This window comes from Bactrocera oleae, chromosome 3 (genome assembly GCF_042242935.1).
Source record: "Bactrocera oleae isolate idBacOlea1 chromosome 3, idBacOlea1, whole genome shotgun sequence".
NCBI lineage: Eukaryota > Metazoa > Arthropoda > Insecta > Diptera > Tephritidae > Bactrocera > Bactrocera oleae.
Genome location: NC_091537.1, coordinates 87,310,726 through 87,335,051, shown reverse-complemented (window position 1 = coordinate 87,335,051; position 24,326 = coordinate 87,310,726). Strand labels below are relative to the sequence as shown.

Here is a 24,326-nt window from a genome sequence, read left to right as displayed (position 1 = left end):
AGCATTCTTTAAAGTCGAATTGGAAAACAAACACGGCTCCCACTCAAGCTCTTTTTTGGGAAAATGCTAATATCCGCTAATGTTACTTTAATAAATAAAAGAGTTGGGTCAGAGGTCTCGTGTTTCAAGAGGTCTGAGGTTCTCTGATCTCTGCTTCAAGGTAAATTAAATACTTTGGTTGGAGGGCTCGTGTTCCAAGAAATAAGTTCTTTAATATAGTTTATTTAAGCTGATAACCAAATAGTCTTCTACAAATGCACTATATTACACATAAGGCTAACACACTTCAGATAATTCTGGAGAAAAACTATAATATTTATATAGGATGAATCATGACCTTCCGCAGAGCAGAAACCTTTCTGTGAAAGGGAGGACTCAAATGGAAGCAAGTCAAGAGAATAATATTCATAAATAGCATCATTAATAAATAATAGATAACAATTACTTGATAAAAGATAATTAAAATAAATAATATATAATTGATAATAGATATCAGATAACAGATAACAGATAACAGATAACAGATAATAGGTAAAAATAATAAATAATATATACAATATGTAATATAGATGATAGGTAATAGTATATGGCTTCATACGTAAGTGGACAAAAATGTTCTTAAGAGTATAGCAATAACACAAGAGTAAACCTAAACCCTTTAGGAACAGTTTGAATGATACTGGAAATCTGGGTACAGCGTACAATGAGCTAAAAGCTGAATATATTGTAATATATTTCTAAAAGTGTCGTTTAATTAATAAATAATGGCATTATTTTTCACTCCAATTGGAATGTATCATTACTGCGTAGTGTAAATTCTTTAACTTGTTGAAAACTACATAACTTTGAGTTGTATATATTTAACAGTTATTTCTCTTTAAGGAACCCTCAAATGTCTCTGTGCGCTCCACTTCAAAATACTTACAAAAAAGAGACGAGGATTTTCACAAAGGTGGCTCAGTATTCATGAGAGCTAAACACCCTGGTGCGCAAAGAATGAAATAAAAAACTGATAAAGCGATTAGAAATGCAAAGTGTTAAGAAGTGAAATGCGATTAAAGTCCCACAAAAGTGCAATAAAGTACATGCATGTACAACAGAATGAATAAAAGGGGAATAGACTGAAATAATAAGTGCGATTGAATTAAAAAAGTGCAAGTAAAAGCAAGTAATGAAAATAAAAAAAATATAAAAAAATAGTACGGGGTTGTACTATATTTATATATACAATAATTTTTACTCTTCATAGAAAAGCTGAAATGAAAGATAAAAATTGTCAGCTTAGTTGCGTTTATAAGAATATTATTTAGTGAGAAAATAGGTAAAATTTTATTAAAATACCCATTAACCGAAAATTCAAGATTCGCTATACTAGGTATATAGACAATAAAGCTAGCTCTGAACCGATTTGATCTACATTTGGAAGCACAGGAATATTTCCACATAATTATATTAAGTTTCACATATTGTTTGATATCATCGGCATAAGTCAACTACAATAACAACATTTAGTATATGGAGCCAGATCCAAATTATAGGGCTTTATAGACCGATTTCAATCATGCTGGGCACAATACTATGGTAAAGTCAAGACATTATACATATATATAATATAAATTTTTTAAAGATATATTATGTTTTGAACGGTACTCGTAAATACGGTATTAATCGGAAATTCGAATATCCTTTTAAGTAGGTATATATATCGATTATCGATTTATTAATTTTATACATTTGAGGCATCAAAACACAATATTTTAGAAAAATACGCTAGTAGAAATTTATGTAAATTGGGTTGAAGTCGAACAGGAGTTCGAAAACACATATATAAAGTATATGGAAGATAAGACAAATATTGACACGATTTTACTCATTGCTAGCTCAAGGGCACATTGTTATCAAGAAAAGACGCTTCCCGAATGTCAATAATAAATTTCACATTTTGACCGAAATGTACGGTATAAAGTTAAGCGGAAGTTTGAAGATACTTACATTAGACATATCGGGCTAAGCTAAGTATGCACCCACTTTTATTCAATTACGACTCAAGAACATATTAATATAATCAGAAAAAGATTCATTAAGGTAGCATTCAGATTTACCGATTTACATAAATATGGTTAAAGTCGACCGAAAGTTCGAAAATCGATATTTTAAGTACAAGTATATGGGCAATAAGTTTTTAAGGAAGGGAGACCCGATATTATTCATTTTACGCACTTAGACACATTATTATCAAAAAATTTGCTTTCAGATATACATTAAATTATCTCACTGCTTGACTGATATAAATGAGGTTAATTTTGACCGCAAATTCAAAAATCCTTATATTAGGTATATAGGGACTAAATGAAGTACTGAACCGATTTACTTAGATTTTTTACAGAAAGCAACATAAATATTAGAACAAAATGACCATTTCATTTTATTGTACTAAGATAAAATTTCCGATTTCTCACATTTCTAAACTTAACGTAAGGGTCTCAAGAAAAAATCGGTTGCTAAATACCGTAAATAAATTCTCTCCAAATATGTTATTCCATATTATTGGAAAGTAAAACTCATATCTCAGTATCTACTCGTTGAACTATAACCTTGAATAGCGTTTGAGCGGTGAGGCCCCGATTTCCTACAAATATAAGATACGAGATACTTTTTTCAAATAGTATGTGCTGAGATATGCATTTTTCTTTCCTAAAATAAAGAAAAAATATGAACCTAAAAAGCGGAGGACTTTTCTTTATTATTTAAAGCTCTGAGAGATTTTTTTTATCTATCTACCAACAAATTTTTCGTAGTATGATGTGAAAATATACTCGATTTATTTTTACCCACCCTAATGTATTATAAATATAGATCTGCCGTAAATTGCGAACTTGTTAAAGTGCTTGCCACTTTTTAAGCAAAACCGGTCTGCAGCTATTTGGAAAAGTGTACAGAAAAACAAAAATTACTGCAGAGAACACCGAACACATGCACATACACGCGGCGATATACAAATGCATGGATCCAGTTAATGTTAAAACTCAAAAAGTGGCAGCAGTCGACAGCGGCTAGCGAAGCCGCGGCAACCGGCAATCAGCAGTCAGTAGTCAGCAATGCGTAAATACACAAGTGAGAACATTTTTTGCGCCACTGTGAATTGCACACTTGCCACGCCGAACAAACCCTCCGCACAGCCAGCTAACTAAGCAGCAACAGCAAATGATAACTGTGCAGTTTCCTGCTTGACATAGCAACGGGCTGGCATATTCGACACTCCTGCGGGACCCGATGATGGTCTGTTGCATGGCACATGTCGTTCTGCCCTTTTTTCTGCCATCCGCTTATTTTACTTTTTTATTAGAGCACCAAAGGGGCGAGACTATCAATTCGCTACGGCATTGCAGGGAAGCAGCTTCTTTTTTCGGAAGCAACATCAGCATGCTTGTATACGCGGTACTTCAGCTAGGCAGTAAGTAGTTGGGACCTGCCGCTGTGTCTAGTGGTTGCATGATGTTGTTAGCTTGGGGCCTGCGGTAGATGCGGTGTTGCGTTAAAAATGCTGCATATTTTTGGGCGCAGTAAAGTAGTTACATTTTAGAACCGACATTTTCGGCAGAAAACTTTAATGTTACCAACTAGACGTGCTGAGTGCAGTAATTTGCTTAAAAATTTGTTTAGACAGCCTAAAAGAGGGCAATTGAATAGAAAAAAAAAGCATGCATGAGTATGATTTGATTATTTTTTTTACTAAACAAGTTAGTCGTTTGAACGAAAGTATAACCGGTTATTATGCCTAGTGTGAAAGTCACTTAAAAAAATTAATTTTTTTAATTACACGCGTTTTCCATCGGCGCTAAAATCTTCTAATATTACAGTGAATCCGGAATGAAACCCAAAAAACAAAAAAACACATAAGATTTTCCACTAGAAGATATTGTCTGTACCATGACCTACGCTCGAAAAAAATCGAAAATTGACAAAATGGCAGCGTTTTAAAAAAAAGTCGATTTTTACTTAAAAATTTAGTCCTTTTCGGTTTCCCAATATCGATTTTTAATCGAGAGCTCTATTTGATAGTGGGCATTCAGTTTCAAGAAAAAGGCGTTTCAAGAGGCTTTAAAGAGCTGTAACTCCAAAAATATTTGAGATATCGATTAAAAGTTTCAGTATTTCAGTGGCCTGCATTTAGGCGCTACAAAAAAATATATTTTTTTTTCATTTCACACTAGGTGTGCACCTTAAGAAATTCGATCCTTCTTTGATCTAGAGTCTAGGGTTGAATATTTTTATTCATAACTGGTCTTTTAGGCGTGTCAATAGAAACGTTTACATATGATTCAATACAAGCAGCTCTCAACTCTCAAGCAGTTCTCAACAAATGAAAGGTCTGGCCCTGGAATCAGTGCTATAGTAGCATTGAATGGAGAAAGAATTTAAAAGTTAGACTTTGCTCTCGAAATGAAATATTTATGTTCGTTAAGTAAAAGCATAAGTCAACTTACTATTAATTTTCTTCAAATTTTCACAACTTACAACACACTTTTGAAACAAGAATACACCCTCTGAAGAAACTTTATTAAAAAATGTGCTGATCATTAATTTCATCTGAACAGCGCAACTATTATATTAAATGGAAAAGTGCTTTTCTCTCGACTAACCAACACTCAGAGTCACTACATGCTGCACTTAGTACTATTACCCTCAGTAACTAACTCCATTTGCACTTTCATGAAATGTAAACTGGAATTGCCACAAATAAAAAAACTGCTTCCACTAACTAGAATATTCAAATAAAACGCAACTTTAAACAACTAAATAATGACGGTAATGCATTTTCCACCTACAAAGGGGAAAAATTGCGCATACTGAAGGCAAAAGTAACTAAAAGTTTAAAAACAAAATTATAAAAATAAAGTCGAGCGCTTGTTTGGTGCATGAAATATAGGTGTCGAGTGCAAATGCATTCACTTTCGCACTTGCAAATGCGCAGCAAATTTATAGCATGCTTTTAAGCGAATTGCCACATACTACTGATTTACGTGCACTTACGTGAGACAAAACACTACAATATATTGTATATAAAAATTAAATAAAAGATTTGCTAATTTTGACGATATGGCATTTCCAGTTTTAAAAATATGTAATGCTGATAACCTTGTAGTTATAACCAGGCAGGGAATATAAGCAGCTCAAAATACTGAATAAGGAAAAAATCTAATTAAAAGCATAATTATTATGTAAAATATTAAGTTTTTTTTTTTTTAATTAAAAATTATATGAAGCATAATCAAATTCTCATAAGTCAAAAAAAGGCAATAAATTAATGTCTTTTTGTATTTTTACAGGGTGTCGTTGCATTCAGCTCGCAAGGCGATCGTATAGCCTTAACACAAATCGAACAAATGGTGAATGGAAAATATGAAAAATTGGGTTATTACGATACACAATTGGATAATTTAACATGGTTAAATATGGAGCAGTGGAGTGGTGGAAAAGTAAGTGCATAAGATAATTTATTTATGAAATGTTATTTTTATTGTTATTCTTCTAAATAACACTACATAAAATTTTTAGATATAACTTTTAAGTTAAAAGCTTAAAAGACAGAGTATCTTTAATATGCGAATATGGTCAGAAGTTTAAAAAAGATATAGAAGTAATATTTAATATATGACTCCTGCAAACAAGCTCCTTCTCGAGCCCGATGGGGGGTATATATTTCAGCCAACTCCAGAACAAATTTTATTATCCAGCCTTCCACGTACGATAAAGTGAGGTACTCATTTCCATTGAACTTTAAATTCATTAGATCCCGAAAAAACAGCGAAAAACGGAATCTTAATATATTTATCCCGAAACTTTGTTATACATTTATTTATTGAATTTTCTTATCAGAACTATGTACAACACTTAAGGCCTCCACGAACTTTTTCTCCAGTTAAGGTAGACACTAAAATGTATACTATGTTTTTAAATAACTCCTAAAAGTAAGCAATACTTAACAGACATTAGTAAAAAAGTCTGTATGTTAGGCAAATTTTACTACGTTCTCGTTTTTCAAAAAATTTGTTCGGGAAAATTATAATTAAAACTGTAACTACAAGTAATTAAGATTAAAACCGATACTATTTTTTTTTATACCGCATAAAAGTAGGCAATATTTGACAAATATTAGTATAAAAGCAGAAAAATTTTAATACTTTTTTGATCTGCGGCTATTTTTTACGTGAAAATTATTATCCAAATATTTTATCAGTTAAAAGATACACGAAGAGTACGCTATATGTAAATAACGCTTAAAATAAGGCAATATACTACGCCTGCTGAATATCGCCCAAAAGAAGGAAATATTTACGGTTGAGAAAGACTGTGTGAAAGAAAGTCGAACTCGGCCTTCTCCCGATAACTTTGATAGACAGCCAAAAGATATGCTTCTAATTTCGAATTTGTAAAAAATTCCCCAGCAATATCATACAAATTTATACCTAAGGCTAGAAAAAGCTCTGTGAAAGAAATTTTTTTAAGGCAATTTTTTTTAAATAAAATCAATACAAATTTAATGTTGCTGTTTCGCCGCTGAATACTTTAGTGCACAGCCGAAAGGTAGGATACTGATTATGAGAAAATTTGTAAAAAGTCTCACAGCAGTATAGTACAAGTTTATAGCTGAGAGCACGAAAAAGTATATGCGAGATTACTGCCACAAAATACTTACATATACTGCCTAAAAGTATGCATTATAATTACTATATCTTTAAATAAAACTATTTAAATGTGTTTGCTTCATTTTGCCGCCGAAGACTGCATTAAACAGTTTAGAAATAGACAATTTATTAATTATTTATTAATTTATTAAATAAATTAGTAAAAACGAAATTTTTCCATGAATAAAGTTTGCAGCACGACGAATATTAAAAACACATACAATAACTGAATTGAATTGTGAAGAATAATCAAATGACGTGTGAGAATATTTGCGCTGCTTCAAGACTTTGATTTCAAATCTGAAAAAACTTCGCTGACCTCACCAACAAAAAGAAATGTGTACTAGAGTATCAATTCTAATCTTGGAAAACTCTAAAGACCACGCAATATTCATTTCCTTTCAATCTACAAACGTCCATTAGCGTCTAGTTCAACAAAAACTCCAAATATCAGGTTTCACTCACATATGAAATTTGAAAGTCAATCATATTCGCTAGCCATTTACTTTACCAGTAAATAAAAAAGCGCCACACTTTGACTTAACAACTCAGCGTCACACCAACCAAATTGAGGTCCACATGCACATAGCTACAGTTATTTCAATGCCGGCCCATAACGAGTATATATGAAAAACAAGTGCCAGCGTCCTTGACTAGCATGTGCTTGCATATTTAAGAAAATTATTCAAATAAGCCTGCAATTCAATTCACACCGCCGCTCAAAGGCAACGGCCGAGCGCAGCACTTAGCCACTTCACAACTCATTCATCACTCACTCACTTCACGCCGAACGCTGAACTTGAGCAGGTGATAAAATGAAGCTCTCTTCAATGCTCAATGTTAAGGTGGAATAAGGATTTATGCACATAGAGATTCATATATGTATATATATATATATTCCAAAAGTGACTATGCAAAAGTGAGGCGAAGCTCTTTTATAAAGCCTTTTCACTAGCGACTTGCCGTTGTTGATTTGCTGACGGAAGTGCTTGAGAATAAATCATAGCTTTTTAGTCAAATTCAACACCTACAACAACAACAAAATTACAATTTCAGATTGTGTTGAAAAATAAATAAAAAGTATGCCGAAATTCCAACAACCGTCCGCTAAGCGTAGAAGAGAGAGAGATAGCGGCTGAGTAAGTGTAGAGACCATGGCGTATACGTGAAATTGAAGGATTATTTGATTTCGTGCGGCAAATGGATGTGAAAAGTGCACTTTAGCAAGCGCCAGTGGGCAATGAATTGAATTTGTCAGCCGTTGTGGAGACTAACAACAGCACGAACATATTTTCTACACACACACACACACACACATGTAGGCGAATAAGCGATCTAATGCTGGCTTCATTTCTTGCACTCGCCTATTTCATCTATATCCACTACACACAATTTCGGCATGCCGTCGATATTTTAATAGGCGCGCAGAGTTAGACAGCCGAAGAGACTACGAAATGCCTTGCTTGCTTCGAAAAGCAGTCAGGCGCTTGTCTGTGCATGTAGGTGTGTGTATAAATGTTTATATGTAAATATATATGTATGCGTGTGTATATGTATATGTGTGAAAATGGCTTCTCGAATATGCAGAGTGAAAATTGATTACACCCATGCACCAGCGACACACTCAATCTCACACACAGGCACACACCCACAAAGCACCGTTAGCCAGTTATTTGAAATCGAATCGCTCGCTAACTGTAAAGCATTTCAAGTGTGCAACTGCAATCTAAAACGTATTTATAAATGTGAATGCTTCACTTTTTTTCGCTTTTACCCACTAAATTTGGTGAACACAGCCATTCGTAACACCAGTGATATGCTTGTATGTATGTGTGTCAATTTACATACATTTGAAGTTGAGTTTGAATTGCTGGTGAGAAAAAATTATGCTGCTCGATTGTGGCACGTTAGGCGCAACGGAGTGTGAATGATATATTAACGGTGTGAAAATGGTGCAAATTGCTTTTTGCGGGTTGTTTGAACACACGGGTGCAGCATAAATGTAGTGATGGCATTAGTAGTACTAGGCGCGGCGAGGCGTATACGTAATTTTTTTGTTGAGTGAATTTTAATTATTGTTGTTAGCTGGTTCATTTTGGCGGTGCAGTAGTGAGGCATTGGCATTGATATGTTGATGACAGGTGAAATGCAGTGAAATAGAGAGTAATCAGTGCTGCTGCTCAGACTTTGGATGGGTTGCAAAGAGGGAAAACCACCAACTATTATGGAATTATAAACCAGTGGTTACGAAAAAAATTTCAAAGGCCATTAAGAGGATTTTTTTGCTTTAAAAAGAAGAAGAGTTGACGTATTTGATAAAAATTGTTGGTTGAGCTTTAATGGATTATATCAATATGTAAGATCAGTTAAATCAATAAAGAGGCTTCATATTTTTAATATAATATATAATTTATTTATATAGGGTTGCCATATTTGGAAAAAAAAGTTTAGGAAAGAAATTTTAATAAAACAATACAAAGAAAATCAGTTAAATTAGTACAGAATCTCAATTTTCTTTTTGGACAGGGTTACCATATTTAAAAAAAATTGTTTTTGAAAACTTAGCGTTAACAAAATTATGTAAATTATTCCGCACCAATGAAAAAGACTGACTTACCTATTCAGACGTTATCAGAAAATATTTATTTGGAATAGGGTCGCCATATATTGTAACTATTTCTGTGAGATCAACGCCACATAAAGAAAATAGGCCAAAATTTTATTGTTTTTATGAATTGAAAAGTAAATAAGATAAATTTTCACATCACCAAAAACATTTCTTTGAAATAGGGTTGCCATGCACCGAGAAAATTATATGTGAGTTTATCGTTATATCGAGCAGTTAGCACAACTAATATTTTCTGTTTTGGTGCTAGATGCCAAGATTTTCTAAATCTTGTCAATAGAATGTATTATGCAAACAAAAATATTTATATTGCTGGGTATCTTGCGATTACAAAATCATGTAAAATTCCGCAACTGCAAAAGGTGAGACAGACTGCTATAGACAAAGCCACAAAAAATATTTGCGGAGTAGAGTCACAAGGAGATTAAGGCCACGTAGAGAAAATATGCCAAAATTATTACTTAAAAAGTAAATGAGATAAATTTTAAAACTACCGAAAAAGTTTCCTGGAAGCAGGGTTACCAAGCGCCGAGACAATTTTTCGTGGAATCAACGCTATATAAAGCGGATAGAAAAAATGAAGCTTTTTTTTAATATTGTTTAGGCGTATATTGTACAAAATAATAAATGTTTTAAAAAGAGTTGCCATATTTTCCAAATCTTGTCAACAGAAGGTATTAAGCAGACACAAATATTGATTTGTCTGAGTACTCGGCGATTATAAAATCATGTAAATTGAAACAGCAGTGAAAATGATAGGCAAGCTACTTTGTAAGTTGCATGAAAATATTAGTTTAGAGTAGGGTTGCCATGCATGTAAAGTTAGCCCAAGGTAAAAGCGTATATCTAAAAATTATGTATTTACCTCAAAACATCATACAGGCAACTATATACACATATCAATATATTTTAGCAAAATTGCTTATGGCTTAGTATATTTATAATTACAATGCAATTAATTTAAAACAAATAAAAACTCGCCATAAAAATCTTATTTTCAAAACCATTAAAAAACGATATAACAAAATAAAAAACGCAATAAAAATTATAGTTTAATTAATAATATAAATTAAACACTTTTTATTAATTTTATGAAGTAAATTAAAAAATAAAAAATTATTAGATATTTTTTTAAATAAAATTTAATTAAACATATTTACAAAAACATTGTAATACTTGTAAAAAAAACATTTAACAACATTTTTTTTTTTAATAAATTTAACAATATAAATTTAATACAAAAATTTGTTTTAATAAAATTTGAAAATAAAAATTTTCGTTAATTTTTTTTACAAATATTACAACTTTATAAAAAAGATATCTTACAAAATCACAAATAACAATAATTATAAATATACAAGCTAGAACGTAAAAAAAATTTATATATTTGGTAATTTATTTTGAAATAGGTTATTGTTGTTAAATTTTTACGCATTAAAACTTTATATTAAAACATTCCACAATCTTTAAAAGAAAAAACAAAATGATGCAAAAAATAATTTTTTTTTGTTAATTTTTTTTATATTTATTTTTTATTTTTTATATATTTTTTATATATATTTTTTAATATTTTTTTGCTTTTTGTTAATTTTTTTCACGCATATATCGTTTAGTAAAAAGCATTTTCTCACGAAAAAATAACAAAAGTATGTATGTATATAGGTACGAATTAATAATAAATTAAAAATTTTTAATTCAGGCAAATAAAAACAAAACTATGTATGTATGTAAGTACGAATTAAAAATAAATTAAAATATTTTTAATATAGGCAAAAATTATTTTGGTTTTTTTTATTGGTTTCTCACTTTTCGTGGAAATTTTCTCCAAGTAACATAAAGTTCCTCAAAATTAATAAATCTTAGCTGCAACTATTGAATAATGGCCTACATTTCATGCGTTCCTATCAATTCTGGAAAGCTCCCACATTGCTTACTCAATAACAAAATGAAAATAACAGTTATTTCTTTCCTCTTTTACTTCAACTCTCTACACACTCATTAAAAAGTTTCGACACACACAAAGTGCATGATGTCACCAGCACATTGCAATTAATCGCTTCTTCTACTTTACTGCCATTTTGCATGATCAAAACTTTTACCCCACTGACTAGCCGCCTTGGCATTCTTCATGCCGCCCACCAAGAACTTGCGCACCGCAGCATCAATGACAGTTCGATTGCCTTAATTACTGATGAAGTTGCTCCGCTTGCTGCACAACTCTCTGTTGGCAACTGCACATTTAAATATTACATAACCTCGTCTACCTCGGCGACTTGGCGAACTCTTTGTCGCATTTTGCATGCTCGCTTTGCGCTCAAGTTCTTGTGTTTGTATGTATTGAGGTTGACAACTGCATGGCATTGCAGTTAAATTGCTGTCGCTAGTAATTTCTTGCATGCTAATTTTGTGGCTTGCCAATTTGTGCCAATTCGTACGGTATTTTGTTTGCTCTTTCCCCCACTTTCATTATAATTTTTGAGAGCTCTCGTTTAATTTTTTTTTTTCTGAAATCTCACTGGAATAGTTTGCGCAAAAACATTTAATGGCAAAAGTCGCCAGGCATTGATTGATTTTGATCGCAGCATTTGCTTGCTTGCTTTATTTTCTTCTTCTTTCTTGCTAAATTGGGGCAGGCAATAAATTTTATTCGACCTGCTGTGAGTGCGGGAGGCAGGACGAAATGCTCAAGTGCGGCATTTAGATGAATTTTTAATGAATGTATATGTGTCTTATTTTAATGTATGCGACTGTTAAGAGTTACTGATGATTTTGTAGAGATGGTTTGTTGAATGAGTAAAAAATGATCGCAATGAGTGTGAGGTATACGCCTAGTTCAATTGAATCCTTTTTCTGATGTGGTATTAAAATGGTAGTGTCCCAAAAATTGGACGTTCAAGCAGATTTTTCCCAAGGTCCTACCAATTATAATTATACATTTTCATAATTGAAACTAGAAGAAAAGACAAATCAACATTTTTCAAAATTCTGACCTCAGTGCCATCTAGCTTATATTATTTACGGCAATATGTCGACTATTTCAAATATTAGACAAATTAGGCAATGTCTTCTCCGAAATCTCATTCAGTATAGAAGGCCAATATACTTTTTCAGATATACTGCTCACAGCGCCATCTATTAGATATAACAATATTCATTCATAAAGAAGGCAAATTGACCCTTTCAGATACTCCGCTCTCAGCGCCCTGTAGCCTAGATTTTGCGACTGAATATGTATTCTATTTATCAATAGATATGAATAGAAATGTCAAATAGATTAAGGTTTCCCACATAAGTACATCAAGCTCTACTCACAAGAAAATTATTATTGTTTATATAAATATCAAACAATCGTACAATATTTTATAAATTTTTTAAAAATTTCTCTCATGACACAAAACACTTTTATAATATTTTTATGTCTTCTATATATTTTCAGGTACCTCAGGATCGCACAATTGTACGTCGCGTCTTACGCACAGTATCCCTGCCATTATTTGTCTGTATGTGTACAATTTCAAGTTGTGGTATATTAGTAGCCTTAGCACTTATTGTATTCAACATATGGAATAAGCATAGAAGGTGAGTACTTTTCAGAAAAATTTGAATTCAAAAAAAATATATAAACATATACGTAAAATCTAGAAATTTTCAAAATATTTTGTATTTCAATTTATAATTTATAAACCTGAAAGAATTAGAAAACAAGCATTTAGCACATAAAGACTCAACCACTGAGCATTTCAAGACACATGAAATAAACCATTAAGCCCTTGTCTTTAACTAACATAATAAGCGCTATCTAAAGTGCTACAAAGCAAAATATCAATTTCATAAACCTATGGAGAATTACAAAAACTAAGTAGTAATTAAAACAAACGTATAGAAAAAATTATCAAAGAGGCTGGGATTTTCTTAAAAACTCTATAAAATGGCACAAGGCTGCATTAAAAAATATTTCGAGTAGAATTGCCACCCATTTGTACAAAAATATTTTGAAATCTTTATTAAGTACAAAAAATATTGTTAGCAATTATCGAAAGAATTTTGCAAAAATATTGTTTTATAGAGAGTTGCCAGCTCGCCAGCAAACTGCAAGTTTTGAAAACCATTTTATCAGAGTCTGTAAAACTGAAAAACTAAATAATATTTTAAACTAAAAAAATAAATTAAATTAAATCATAAAGGTATCCAATTTCTGAAGGAGGTACAAAGTTGCCAACTGTTTAGAATACATATTAATAAATAAGATGCTTAATATTATTAGCAAACAAAAGTGACAAAAGGACAATTTATTAAAAATAATAATTAAAAAGCATTGCCATCAAATCGGATTATAAGAATATTATAAACCTATGGAGAATTACAAAACTAAAAAACTAATTTAAAAATGTTATTAAAAAGGCGTTAGAGAGAATGAAATGTTCTCAAAAACGGTATTCAATTTCGTAGCATTGGTTCTACCAATTGCGTTGCCTTCTGTTGAAAAATTATGAATGCAAAAAGTATTTTATATACATATAAAATTCTATTAGCAAACAGAAGTTATTAATAGACTCTTACTAAGTATACAAATCAAACAGGGTTGCCATCCGGTCGGAAAATTGCATTTTTGAAATTTATTTCAAACATATGGAAATGAGATTATAAAAATATTTTCAGATAAAACGACAATTCTACATCTATAAATAAACAAAGTGTTTATTATATAGGGTTGCCACGCTACTTTCATATAATAATATAGTTTATAAATAGTTTAAGAATATACAGTAGAGTTTTTGAAGAATAAAAACAACTGATGTCGCCCTTCTCTTTGAATGAAACTCAAAGAAAAAAATCTCTCTAAAAGTCTATACAATAATTTACAAAATAGCAGCTTTTTTAAATTGAATCTTTTCCAAAATTTTGGTTTGGATCAGATCAAAAAAATGGTAGGTCCTTGTGTGGACTATAAATTTATGCAGAACTTGCATATTTTTACAAAATTTTCATACTATATTTAAAAGTTAAAATTAATAAAAAAGTTCCGTTAATGTAAGAGTAGAGAAGAGAAACCGATTTCTTACGTAATTGGCAATACTACACTTCCACACTTAATATGAGTTAGAAACTACCTTCATATCATCACTTTTATTTCAAGAATTGTTAAATTGCTTCAGAGTTGCGCTACAATGATTACTCTCCCCCCACTTCGCTGACCATCGGCTGCAAGTAACATATAACAATAAGCTATCTTCTGTACAACAATCGCAATTTTTCTATTTTCCAGCTAATCTCTGCTACAGCGACTAGAGCAAATGCTTAAGGCTCTTTAAATTGTTTCCTTTCATTAGCGCGCTGCCTAATGTGCTTAATTAAATGGAAGAGCAAAAGTGATAGGAAGACGAACGCACTAAAAGAAATATTTGCTAACTTCAGATGTTGCATTCACTGCCAATTACAAGTAAAACTAGAAATAGAAATGTAATGCAACAATGTTGACAGAAATTACAAGCACATCGTTGCATTTGACTTTAATTTATACGCATGTCTTCTTCGCTTTGTAATACGAATGAGCGGAGCACTGTACAAAAGATTTGTTTGGGGGACATAGCTAGTATACACGAGGTCCAGATTCTAATTGATTACAATTTATTTAAGCAGTGAGTTCATTTGCTGCACATAGTGACCGCAAATACAGTTACATGCTGACTCTGTCTGTGAACTCTATTGAAACTGCGGTTACTCATACGACGTGTGTACCTCTTAGCTGAGTGCCTCAAGAGACAATATTAGTTCAACATATGCTTAGTTGAAGGCAAATTTTTGTCTATTAAATTAAAAGCGTTATTGAGAATTTCGAATTTATGTTGGAAATGTAATTTATATTACTGTATTTTGAAAAACAACCTATTATGTAAGAGTGTAGGAAGAAAAATCAAAAAATTATTTAAGCCTTAAATTTATTCAACCGCAGCTTAAGAATCCCATGTTTATCAAATCAACTGTCAAAGATTATAAATATGTTGTTCTTATTATTAAGTGCAGTTAAGTTGCAGCTTTATTAAGACTAAAAAGCTGGCAAGAGAATTATGCCGAAAATGCACTTTAAGCTCAAATGAAAATTTGTAATAGTTGATTAATTTGATGGCCAATACAGATGATTTCGTTAATTTTCTCGATTCACAAAATTAATTAAAAGATAACGTCAATTTAGGAGATTCAACAAGACAAACTTTTGTATGACCCAATATGCACTTTTTTGGCTCAACCTTATTGAAATGCTAAAATAGTGAATAGCTTTCTTGTCTTAATGCAACTATTGTTTTTCATTGAAAAAATTGTATATTGCTGCAAGTCAGCCATTTTGCAATAACTGAATTGAAAGCTTAAACCGTACACATTTTACAGGCAAGCCTAATGCAGATGAAGAACTCGTTTTTACTCAGTTTCAGAAATCAAAAGTTACTAGAATCATTATCATACGAAGAGATCCTCTTGAAAAAGTTATTTACGAAGATTGGCTACCGCCATTTTGTATCGAAATTTCAATATAAAATTTTTTATACGCTAAAGTACATGTTTACTAAAGTCTGAAAGAGAAACCCTCGATTTCAGTTTCTTACTCCCACAATTGGTAGTCCATTTTAAGCTTTGTTTGAGGGCTCTATAATGGCCCAAAGCTTTAAGTGAAGATCACACTGATCTTTAAATCTATAGCAACACTATCATTACCCTCAGTGTATCACATATAGAGCCCATCATGAAACCGCAATCGGGCTAAATGAGTACAAGCAATTTTTGTGTGAGAAATTAAATTAAGCAGTTTGCCATTATAGTTGTTGTAAATTTTAGTTTCGATCTTAGGTGGAAAAGTTCTAAATTGAAACTGATCTGTATTAAAAAGTTGCTATTGTAATCAAGACTTGACTAAATTTTTCCACTTTCAGTTCGAAGAACAATACTAAATCATAAATTATGTCTTATCACGTCCGAACAAGTAGATTTCACTCTCTTACTATAACTTCCACTCTCTCTAGCTTTCTCAATATCTCTCTCACTATCTCTTTTACTCTCACTTTGATTATCTTTTCCATTCGCTCTCAATCAATCTCAATCTGTCACTCTATCAATAGCTCCCAACGTTATCTCTTACACTATCTATATCTCCCTCTCACGGTCACTTTGGTTATTTTTTCCACTCACCCTATCTCTCACACTCTCTACCTCTTTCTCTATTTCTGCTACTCTCTCTCTTTTTCTAAAAATCTCTCTTTATCACTTCCACACTCTTGATCTTTTTCTTTTTCCAAATTTATCACTCTCAATTCCACTATCTTTCTTTTCTTGTCAATCTCTCTGTCTCTTTTTTTCACACTCTCTCTATCTATATATCCCTCTCTCTCTCACTCTTCCGAATTAATAATAAATCTTCTTTTTGTCCTTTCGTTATCCCTCACACTATCTCTCTCTCTCTCTTAATCTCTCATACTATTTGTCTCTCTCTCTGTCACTAGCTCACTCTAAAAAAGTGATATGTGAACAATTTTTTTATGTCTGCTCACTTCTTTTAGGTCTATTTATATTACAAAAGATTCTGAAATCATCATCATCATGTTACTCCAATAAGCGTGAAATAGTATTGCGTACTCAATATGAAATTAAAATTTTGTAAAAAATCTTATTATTACATAATTATTACATAAGCGTTAATAATTAAAGAGCTTGAACCATCAACCCCAGCAAATCGCATTTTTATGCAAGTTCAACAGACAACGCCACCAGTTTATAACAAAACAGATGCAACTCTGAGAATAGGAAGCATAAATTTTTATAAAACTGATTAAAGCAGAAAATGTAAAAAACAGCAACGAAAAGAGCAGGTAACCCACACAAGCGAACAGATGTCAGAAACAAGCATTTCGTAGTTAAAACAAAGGAATTCGCAGCAAATGCAAAAGTAACTACATAGATCTAGGTATGTATGTATGTTGATGAGCACATATGCTGCAGCCAAAATGTGGTCGGTATTCATGCAACAAATGAGTGCTTGCAACACCTGCCACTATTAAAGTCAACTCCAAGCAACACGATGTACGCTTCGATGGATTATTTTATGCCACGCCGCTCACCTGTATTTAGTGCCAGCTCAAGGGTGAACAGCTGAGATTTAGGGAAATTATGCACATGCTTGTATATATATATGGGTAGTTATGCAGCTTTTGTAGACATGGCGCTGACATGCATTTAAGTTGGATTCAGTGAAGAATTGTTGTTGCAAGTTGGGTGAGTACTGCACTGCGGTGCAACAAAACCACAAGAATAGCTGTTGTTAAGCAGCAACACATTGGTTAATGCTTCTAAACCCAACAGACACACACATGTGTTGATTTTTAGGAAGGTATATGAGTATGTAGCGACTTTTGTGCAAAGCGTTGTCGTGTGTTTGCACTTTTTTGGGGAGACGTTTTATGATTATAAGCCGTTATATTTGGTAAATTTTTTTTCTGGTCAGACACGCAGGTTTGCCGGTTTTATTATTCGATGATATATACTAATTTTATATTTAAAAGCAATCATGGCGCGTATATATATAGAAAAATGCATAGAATCGGGTTTAGAATATTTTGACTAAATAATGGTACTTCTGACAAAGATATACCACTCCAAAACTCCCGATTACTTTAACATTTGAGCTCACTTGCAACAAATTTCACTTTCCACTCTACTTTAATATAACAATTTGCTTACATATAAATATATATGTATACAACCGTATACACATCCAAACTTTTGTGCTTACTTCTAAAATAACTGCATGCTATGTGAATGCGCTTCAACTTCCTACAAGTAGTTGCATAAATTGCAGCTGCTTAATTTGCAAGAAACACTTCATGTGTATACACAATATATATATATATATATATGTGCCTCCATATGTATATAGCTATGTAAAGCTGAGTCATTTAATAGCTGCATCCAAAACTTCTCATAAACTTCTAGCTAAACGCCAACTAATTAGCAGTGAAGCACTTTTTCAAGTTTCAGGTAACTCATACGCCACGGCAAACGGGTGCATAGTTGTGAGGGTGCACTTTTCGCATGACACAGTGAGTTATATGGTAATAAAAGCGATTTCTCATTTGTGAACAACTATTTAAAAGTTTATTGCTGTAATATTTTATTAGAAACTAAGAAAGCAACAAAGCGCATGAAATTTGTAGTTCCACAAAAATAGATATAAATGCTATGTTTTTATCGATATTCTACAACTTACCACTACGTGCTCGATTCTAAAAATAGTTTTAAAACACCATATTAATATTTTATCGATAAAAATCGATTAATAGTAGAAAGTAATTAACCAATCGATAGATATAAACATCGATAAACCATAAAAAAAAATTGAAATAATTTGTATGGAGAAAAAATCGAATATTCTGTAATACCCCACAAAACAAAGGACATCACATCAATGGTAACATAAATCTTTCTACCTAAAATAATAAAAAAATAGATAAAATATGGCAATGACTTCTCTAGAGAAATATCTGAATTTTATTTGGTATCACGTTTTTATGCAAAAAGTCGATAATATATCGAATATTATCGATATATATTTTAAATTTTAAGGCAATAGCTCATTTACATACTGCTAATTATTTAGGAACATTTCAAAAATATATTGCCAATGGAGCTGTGCTGAGATTGTTTTCAAGCCTTACGACAGTATAATTATTAGTATCGCTAAATATATATATTAGGCAAAACATGTAAAGAAGAAGTAAAATTATAGGACAAACTTTAGGAAATTTTATAAGTCATAAATTATTTTATGCGAAAACAGAAATATCCAAGTTAAAACTTATCAACAGAAACAAAAATTTTTATAGAAAAAAAACTGACACAATATGATATAAAAAATAACACTGTATGGGAAAAACTAAACTTTCTATAGGTTATTTTAATAGGATAACATTATAGGAAAATGTTGGTGTGAAAATGTTTATAGGAACTTCTTTATAAAAAAGAAATTTTATAGGAAAAAAATTTCTTAAACAAAAAGAAAAAAAATTTTTAAACAATATATTTTAGAAGAAACATTTTTTCACAATTTTTTATAAGAAAAATTATTTTTACAAAAATTAAAGTTTGTAATGAATTGATTAAACAGAAATCAAATTAGATATGAATGGAATTAATGGTTGGTTGGTTGAAAAGGGAGGCGCCTGAGCGCCGAACCGTAGGCGGCCACACTTAGGCCAACATTAGGCTCATTTGGCTCCTGAGAAAGAATTGTTAAAAGATCAATTATTGAAAAAGTTCAGGTAATAAATAATTTGTAAACAAAGCTTAAAAACAAAGATTTTTAGGAAAAACGTTTTTATAGCGGCTTGTTGCTCTTTTATACAAACAAAAAAAAACAAATATAGGGAAAACATTTATATAGGAAAAAGGTTTTATAGGAAACGAAATTTTATAGGAAAACTAAAATTGTATAATGAGTGCATTATATGTAATTTTAAACAAAAAAAAACACTTAGAGAAAACATTTGTCGACAAAAAAAGTTTTTATAGGAAACCAATTTTTATAGGAAACCAATTTTTATAGGAAACTAATTTTTATAAAAAATTTTTTTAGGAAAACTAAAATTATATATTAAGTGCATTAAAAGGCAATGTTTTGTTGAGAAGAATTATAAATTTTTTTTGCAAAGATTTCATAGAAAAAAAAATTTCCAAGAAAGTGTTTAAGCAAATTCGACATATTATGAAAACAAAATTAATACAATACATAGACTAAAAAATTCCTGTTCCCAGATAAAAGCACGCGCATTTTTGGGAAAAATAAATTCAATGTGACCATATAATGAATCAGCACACACGCATCGTAAGAGCTTGACAGCTTCAAATAACCACATGCAACGCTGCAATTCAAGCACATGAGCAAATTTATGAAACCCGCAAAGCTTGACAAATTACAGCTATTCAGCACATATATAAGTGTGTGTGTGTGCATGCCTGCATGCAAACATTTAATCTACGAAGTAAACGCCATACATTAGACTAGCACACCACAGCATTCCCGCACGCGCCACAAACGACTGCAGCCTCGTTATTATGACTTTGGGTTCATTTGAGCGCAAGAGAATTCCTGTTGCATTGCAACAATGTACCGACGTTGAAAAAAACGACGCAAAAAACGTGAAAGGAAAGTCAAACAATGACAGTGGGTGTTTCGGAAATGAGCGGAAAGCGGGCAACTAAGCAGCTGGGGAGCCGAACAGGTAGCTAGGCAGTGAGCGGAGAACAAAAGGCAGTGAAGAAGAGAAGAAAATATTGCATAGTTAACGGTAGGTGGTACTGCAGGTACTGCGACTATGCACACATTAACAACAACAACAAGGCCAACTGCTCGTGCACTCACTCACAGCAACATAATTTCATATCTCTTCGCACTCAATTTGCTTTGCAATGAACTTGCAACGTTTGCGCGAAACAATGGTGAAAAAATAGACAAATGAATGGAAACAATAGCAAATACTTGGATGAGAATGCGAGGATTGCGTATAAAAAAAAATTGAAAATGTAAGGAAAATATGAAAAAATGCAAAATATCTCCGCTAATGCACGCTCGCTGCCAGCGCAAAACAGAATCTATTGTACTGGCAAAGCTCTGCAAGGCAAATAGCAAATTGAGGAATGAAAAGCTCTGTGTTGTATTGAATTTTGCGCAGTTTTATGCCGACAGGCAGTTGATTGCTCTCATTGTTGTTACACCTGTTGCTTATGCTTTAACTAGTTATTGAGTTTGCTAAGCACGCCGCAGTGCACTTAAGTATTAATTACTTATTAACACTTTTTCGTGTTGCATGCCGCGGATTTACAAAAACACTAGCAGGCAAATGCAATATCGAACAATTCAGTGGATTTTCGTTAAGAGGTTGGAGAAGTTGGTAGAGAATAAAAAGTAAAATAAAAAAAGCGTTAACTTCGGTTGTACCGAAACTAGAATATGATTTACAGGTACATTTTGTATTGCATAAAAGTGTATAATAAGATTTTTTTCTTGATTCTGATTAATCAGTTTGTATAACAGCTATATGCTATAGTGGTTCAATCTGAACAGTTTCTTCGGAGCTTGTAGCGCTGCCTTGCGTAATAATCTGTGCTAAATGTCATGAAGATAACTTGTCAGATAAAAAATATTTCGTTACAAGAACTTCATATTAATCGATCCACTTTTATGGCAGCTATATGCTATAGTGGTCTGATCTCAACAATTTGTGTGAAAATTGTAGCGTTGTTTTGGAAAATAATCTATGCCGCATTTTGTGTAGATATCTTATCAAATAAAAAGGTTTTCTATATAAGAATACAATACAATAAATTTGGTACATAATTTTTCTCAGTGCACTAAAAATATTAATTTCTAATTACATTTCTGAGAGACTATACTCTTTATATGAACCTCTAAATGAAACCTTTTTATCCTTAACACTTCAATGGTCAGAGAAAAAGTAACTAATAATTTTATAGAAGATATAAATTCTCATGTGAAATGCAAAAAGTACAAAGGATTTGAGCAAATTTTTTTTTTACATATAAGATGCTCTTCTCAACTAACAAGCACATTCACTTTACAATTATTCAAGTAGTTTTGCTAACTATGAACCAGGCTCCACTATTCCAGGTCTTGGTTAACAAGGATTATTTATTTAACATCCAGCGCAACGGCAACAGCTATCTTGATTATTCTGTTGAAGGACAATTGGCTTCGTTTTGAAGTAGAAATCATTACCACTAACATTTCACTTCTTCATATATGGTGCAAAGTCCTTTCTTACCTTTTTAATAGAAATACTTCTGAAACACTTAATAATCCTAAACCTAACCTAAGCACCTAACCAAAACTAACCTCAAAATCAATTTTAAAAAAACTCAACATAATTTTAGGCTTAAGAACCCTAACCCCACGGAAATGTTCATAATCTCCTGGCACCTAAAAAACCTACTGAATAAATATTATTATTTCATTATTATCACTGCACTCAAACTATGCTGTCTACAGAGTTCAAACCCAAACCTTTCATAGTTCTCAAAACCGAAACTCCACTCTTTTATCAACAATTTTAAAAAGAAAATTGTCAGTTTGTCGATTTAAAATTCTCCTTTATCGCGCCGTTATTTGCCACAAACTGCACCGCATGAAAATTGAATTCAAACAACCCCGGGAGCTTAAAGCCCCACAGGTGGTGATAAATAAATTAATTAATTAAAATGTAAGCGCAAAGGAAAAAATTACAATTTGCAGCAAATTGAAAATGCAAAGGAAGCGCACACATGCACACCGTTAACAAAAGGAAGGGAAAAACGTGTTGATGCGCTTTTAAATTTCGCGATTGCAATGGAGGCGGAGCGTATGAGTAACGCCAACAGCGCGTTGTAACTGGAGTAAAGTGGTAATGATTCGAGTTGAGTGTGCGTTATCAGCGACTTCTCATGCAAGTTTGAAAGCTGAATAATGAAAGGCATTAAGTATGAGCGTAATTTGAGGATGGCATGTGAGGACATGTGTTAAATGCAATGATATTGTATATGTCAAACGAGAAGCGCTAAATGGCATTTAATAAATCATAATGAAATTAAATATTTAAAATAGAATTTAATTTTGAAAATAAAATTTTAATTAGCATATAAATTTTAAATTGTATACAAAACTATTTTTAATAAAAAAATTAAAAATAAATTTTTTCATTAATTTTTTTTTCTCAATTTTACAATTTTTATTTTTCCAAAAAATTCTGTAATTAATTATTTAATTTTATTTTACTTTGAAAATTCGAAAACATATAAATTATTGTGAACATCTGTTAAAAACTTTTTAATCTCGTTTAAGCATTTTATTTAAATATAACAAATGTTTTATTTTTTTTCAAAACATTTTGAAAAGCTTTAAACTTTAATGAAATAAAAAATGCTATGTTTTTGCACAATTTTCTAAATTAATGTCTTTTTAGCCTATTAAAAGTGCAAAGAATATTAGATGTTTTAAATTTTTTTACTTACATCTCTTTTAAATATTAACTGAAATTTTCTAAATTAAAGAATTTATTCTTTTACAAAAACTTTAAAATTTTTTTTTTGCTATTATTTATTTAAAATTTTAAAACTTTGGCGAATATTAAGTAGTTCGGATTTTCTTTCATTTTTTTTAATACTAATTTTAACATTGTAAGAAAATAAATAAAAAGCTTATTTTATCCGACATTTCAAACACAAATTATTTCAAGATTTAAATTTTACATAATATTAATTAGTTTCAAACATTTTCAAAGTAAGTAGTATTAAATTTTAAATAATATTTATTAATTTAAGTATCTTTTATTAATCGCTTTTATAATTCCAGATTTAAAATTATAATAAAATACAAAATGATAATTATTTAATTTTAATTAATTTTAATATAATAATTATTAAAAAATTATTTTGATCCATATTAAATAATTTGATTTGTTTCAATAATTTTTGTATTTAACACTAGTTTTAAAATTTTAATTAAATTAAGTTTTTTTCTAAACTTTTTTTCAAAAATAAACTTAATTAATTGTGGTCTTAAGCAAAAACAAATTAAATTACGAATTCTAATTTTTGGTAAAATAAAAATTTAAAAAGTTTTAATTTCAGGCCAAAATTTTATATATAAATAAAATTTCAATTTCAATTTAATATCTAAAGACAATTTTTTTTTAAATTAATGTCAACTGTAAATTTAAAAAAAATTTTGATAAGTTTTAAATTAAAAATATTTTAAAGATCAAAATAGTTAATGCCTTTATTAACAAATTAAAAAAATTTAAACGAAAGTAGATACTAATTCTATATATTATTTAAAAAAAATAATATCTAAAGTTTTTTGAATAGTTTTGATTTTGTCTTACATTTTAATTTCAATTGCTCAATACTAGCGAACTTCAAAAATTAATTAGCTTCAGAAAAACATTAAAACATGGATAAATATTTATATTATTAAG

At 31.0% G+C, this 24,326-nt stretch overlaps 1 protein-coding gene across 1 annotated transcript in view; it reads left to right on the top strand.

Moving 5' to 3' along the window:
- GABA-B-R1 (gamma-aminobutyric acid type B receptor subunit 1) overlaps positions 1–24,326 on the top strand; it is a 338,659-nt gene that overhangs the window by 290,225 nt on the left and 24,108 nt on the right. The window contains exons 8-9 of the mRNA XM_070107139.1: positions 5,331–5,480; positions 12,752–12,894. Coding sequence (XP_069963240.1) covers positions 5,331–5,480; positions 12,752–12,894 — 293 coding nt within the window. The remainder of the gene's footprint in view (positions 1–5,330; positions 5,481–12,751; positions 12,895–24,326) is intronic.